The sequence below is a fragment of the Vicugna pacos genome, chromosome 8 (genome assembly GCF_048564905.1).
Source record: "Vicugna pacos chromosome 8, VicPac4, whole genome shotgun sequence".
Classification (NCBI taxonomy): Eukaryota; Metazoa; Chordata; class Mammalia; order Artiodactyla; family Camelidae; genus Vicugna; species Vicugna pacos.
Window position 1 is genome coordinate 59,661,484 of NC_132994.1, and position 4,223 is coordinate 59,665,706.

At 38.0% G+C, this 4,223-nt stretch overlaps 1 protein-coding gene across 5 annotated transcripts in view; it reads right to left on the bottom strand.

The window, feature by feature from the left end:
- Window positions 1-4,191, bottom strand: part of ADAT2 (adenosine deaminase tRNA specific 2) — a 45,543-nt gene extending 41,352 nt beyond the window's left edge. For 2 of the 5 annotated variants that reach the window (XR_012075061.1, XR_012075060.1), the window contains exon 1: window positions 4,002-4,182. Coding sequence is in view for 3 of the 5 variants with exons in the window: in XM_072965958.1 (XP_072822059.1) it covers window positions 4,002-4,097 (96 nt within the window). In the remaining 2 variants the exon portion in view is untranslated. Of the gene's footprint in view, window positions 1-4,001 lie in introns of all 5 variants that reach the window. The other 3 variants (XM_072965958.1, XM_072965959.1, XM_006197761.4) reach the window with 3 other exon arrangements.
- Between the last annotated feature and the right edge of the window lie 32 nt (window positions 4,192-4,223).

The window sequence follows — 4,223 nt, forward strand, 5'->3', positions numbered from 1 at the left end:
GTAATGAGCATCCAAAAACAGCACAGCACAGGCGGGTGATAAAGACAAGTGGCTGGGCTCCAATCACAGCTCCATCCTTAGCAGCTCCCTGACTTTGGGAAGTTTACTTAACTCTAAGCCTCAATGTTTCCAACTGAAAAAGAGGACAATAATAAGACATATCTCATACGGTAGGGCTACTGTGGGGCTTACCTATTACGGCCAGTGTGAAACACTGTGCATAGCACTGTGTCTGGAACATGAGAGTGCAATACTGTTACTTATTCTTCTATTTGTTTCTAAACCTACACCCGCAGAATTACATGCTGTGATGATAAAACCAATAACCTTTATTACATGCTTAGTTCTCCAAAAGAAAACCATCATAAAAAATAGTGATTTTTACAAAACAATAATAAAATGTAGATAACCTTATATGAAGTATAATAACTTTATCAAAAGCAATAAAAAAGCAACACAGATGTTACTTCTCATCTATAACACTGCCAAATATTAAAGAGTGATAATTCCAGGACTAGTGGGAACAGGGGTAGGACAGAAAATTCTTATATATCAGTGATAGAATTGTGACCATTTCAGACCAGTGTTACCCAACAGAACTTTCTGCAGTAATGGAAATGTCCTTTGATCTGCTGTCCAATATAGTAGCCACTGGTCATATGTGGCTACTGAGTATTTGAAATGTAGCTAATGTGACTGAGGAACTGAATATTTAATTTTATTTCATCTTAATTAATTTAAACTTAAATAGCCACAAGTGCTAGTGACTACTGTATTGGGTAGCATGGTTCTAAAAGGCAATCTAAGAATGTCTAGGTGATTTTAAAATACATACTTTGCCCCATTTTTGGTAATCTATTCCATAGCAATTAAAGTACTATGGGATGGGGGTGAGAGGAAAATAAGCCAAAATAAGAAATATTTAATTCAAAAATAATTTTTAATTTAAATATATGTTTTTAAAGGTATTCCCAGTCATAAAGAGAATATATTATTCCATTTATTTAATAGTGTGAAATATCAAAAAATAAATTTTTTAAAAACCCACCACAGAGTTTTAACATAAGAAAAAAGTATATATACCTGTTTACATATGGGCAGAGAGGTATGGGGAAGAATGTTTCTGAAGCGTTTAAAACATTATCTCTGATGGCAGATTTTTAGGTAATTATTATTTAATTTGTTAAATCCCTTTTACAGTTTGAATTCCTTATGACTACAAACTATTTATATAATCAGAAAAAGAAAACATTATAATGTTTTCATTGGGGAAAAAAAACATAAAGGCATTCCTGGATCAAAGGATAAAGTCAGTTTTAAGGCTTTTTCATATGAACCACCCTCTGGAAAGGTTGCCCCAATTTCAGCAACCAACTAGCTAATTCCTCACATACACACCCTTACCAACAACAAGCATTACAAATTTTTTTCACCTTTGCCGACTTAGGTGAAAAGTTGTATCTCTTTTTAATTTGAACTTAGTTTATTACTAGTGAAATTGCACATTTGTTTACTTGCTAGCTATTTGTATTTCCTTTTGAAATGGCATGTTCCTATCCTTTGACTTTTTTTTAACATTAGGACATACATCTTTTCTTATTCATTTGTAAAGTTTCTTTATATATTAACGTTATCAAACCTGTCCTTCTATATATGTTGCAAATATTTTCCCCTCTTTGTCATATGCTGTGTTACCTTGTATCTTATCTTTTTAATATGTAGACTTTTTCAATATTCATATAACAAAATCTATCCATTTTCCTTTATGTCTTCTGCCTTTGCTAGTAAATTTTAAGGAGTCCATCTCCATTCCAATTCCTCCAGGCCTTCTCCCAGCGAATGCTAACATCAGGGCCAAACACTCCAGTTATTTGAATTGGCCATATAAATGCATTAACTCTGTACAAATGCTAGAAGGATGCTAGTATCCTCCCTATTACAGGTATACTGGACATTTCACTTTCAGATTCCTCAGTATACATTCATCAGAGATTAACGTGCTGCCTCCAGATCTGGCACTAGCTATGCTTCTGGTCTAATCGTAAACTCTACTCAGAAGTACATAATACACTTTCAATTACCTCAACAGTTCTTTGAAGTAATTTAAGATCTGAAGTTTCTTTATGGCAAGGGAATGATTGGACAAAGCCCAAGACTTATGACAAGCACTTTTTCCCCTTTGTTTAAGGCCTGGAAGAAGCATATACTATTGGCCAAAACAAAAAACAAAAAACAAAACAAAACAAAAAGTTCTAACTAAGAACCTCCTTGACTCTGTGTAGATAAACTAGGTAATCACACCCCTAGGTGTTTATAATCCACTTAAGAGACAAAAATGGCAAAGCCAGAGAGATCCTTAGAAGCTATCTGGAGTTCAACCATCTCATTTTACACAGTAGGAAGTGATGCCCTAGGGGGATAAAGTGACTTGCCCAAGGTCATACCAAAAGGTAGTAAAAAGACTTATATATTTAGTCCAGGAGTCTAGAGAATAGTGCTGAGATGAGTGAGTGAAATGTTCCAATATATTAGGACCATAGATGCTTAAAGGAAAATAAAGACCCCAAATATGAAAGGATGGAAAGAGAACACATTTCTGATACACAAAATGGAAAAGCTCAATGACTGATTAAACTTAGCTGTTTCTGAAACCACTGTTGAGTCCTCCATGGCAGCATCTCTCAACATTTCATCTAAGCAAGCTCCACATAAACACTCTGAGAGCTCCTGAAGCAAATGAAAACAAATGGAACAGACCAAATTCTCGGCATTCTGGCATCCCCTGCCCTCAGCTCTCTCACCCATAGAAAGATATAAATGAAGCTTAATCTACGATAGTTTAGCCTTCATGTGCATTTATTATCGTCACTACTTATTAAGAAGCTGTCTAGCATATGACATTATTAAAATAACTGGTGGGGGGAGGAAAGTGAGATTTTGATATCACATGTATACTCCTTGTCTCCAACATGGAGAATTTCGTAACATAAAAGGAGTTCAGGACAAACAAATCTTTATTACAAATTACATAATTTTTAAGGCATATGTGAACATTAATTAAAGTAGCAGATAGAAAGTTATGTACCCTGTAAGTTTAATGGAGAAAATAAATTTTGAAGTAGGCTTTAAAGAATGGGTCATGAAATCGAATCAGTGGGTCACGACCAGCATTTTTTCCAAGATGCAATAAAAGAGAAATACCAGGAAAACCGTACCTAAGAAGGTGAAGTACTGTTTTGTGAAACTTTTGTTTCAGTTATAACGGTGTTTCCTGAGTTGTAACACAAAATAGAATTTTTTTTAACTGTGAGTCACTTTCAGAAAAGTATGAAAAACAAGTTTAAAAGAAAGTATACGCATATATGCGCATGTGCATGATTTATATACATATATGACAGACACACTTTTAGCCCTATTAAAGAGTTCCCTGGCACACATAATTATGCGTAAAGCTTGGATTATACACAAAACTGATTGGAGCCCTCCTTAATCAGGAGTCCTGAAGGGAGCAACGGAAAGAAGTACAAGGACAAAAGGCAGCTAGGGTGGATGGATGAGTGAATTAATGGTAGAATCTGACTGTACAGGGACTTGTTTTGACACTGCTCTCTCCCAGAAACATCCTCAGCTTCCTCTCTTCTAGTGTATAGGTGCAAGGGGTCTAAATACAAAATGATGTAACTTCGTGGACCTACGAGTGTGTCTACAGAAAAGAAGGGGACGCAGCACACACGTGCCATCAGCCCCTGAACAGGGATAAGTTTGGCGCACATTTCAAGCCAGTGAAAAAGAAATAATTTCTGTATCTCCTTTCTTCCTTCCCCGGAGCCACTGTAAGAATGAGCCAAAGAAAATTTCAGGACAGTAAAGCCAGCTGTTTACCTAGAATGTGAGCGCCACTGAGATTATGGAAACGGTTATGGAAACATTTATTCAAATACTCGGGTCGGGATGCGCCGGAGAAAGTTCCCACACTATGCTTCCACCTCCTACCCCCTTACCATTTGCATGGCCTGCTCCATCCACTTTTCGGTCTCCTCGGCCGACACCGACCACGCGCCGCCGGTAGCCGGCGTGGACCCGCGCTTGGCCTCCATGCCGCACCCGGGCCGCCGCGCTCAGAGCCAGAGGCCGCGGCGCAGGAGCCCTGGCGGCGGAACGCGGCGGGTGCGGGCCGCCGTTTCCGGGGGAAGCGAACGGTGAGCACTCGGGAGCGAATTCCG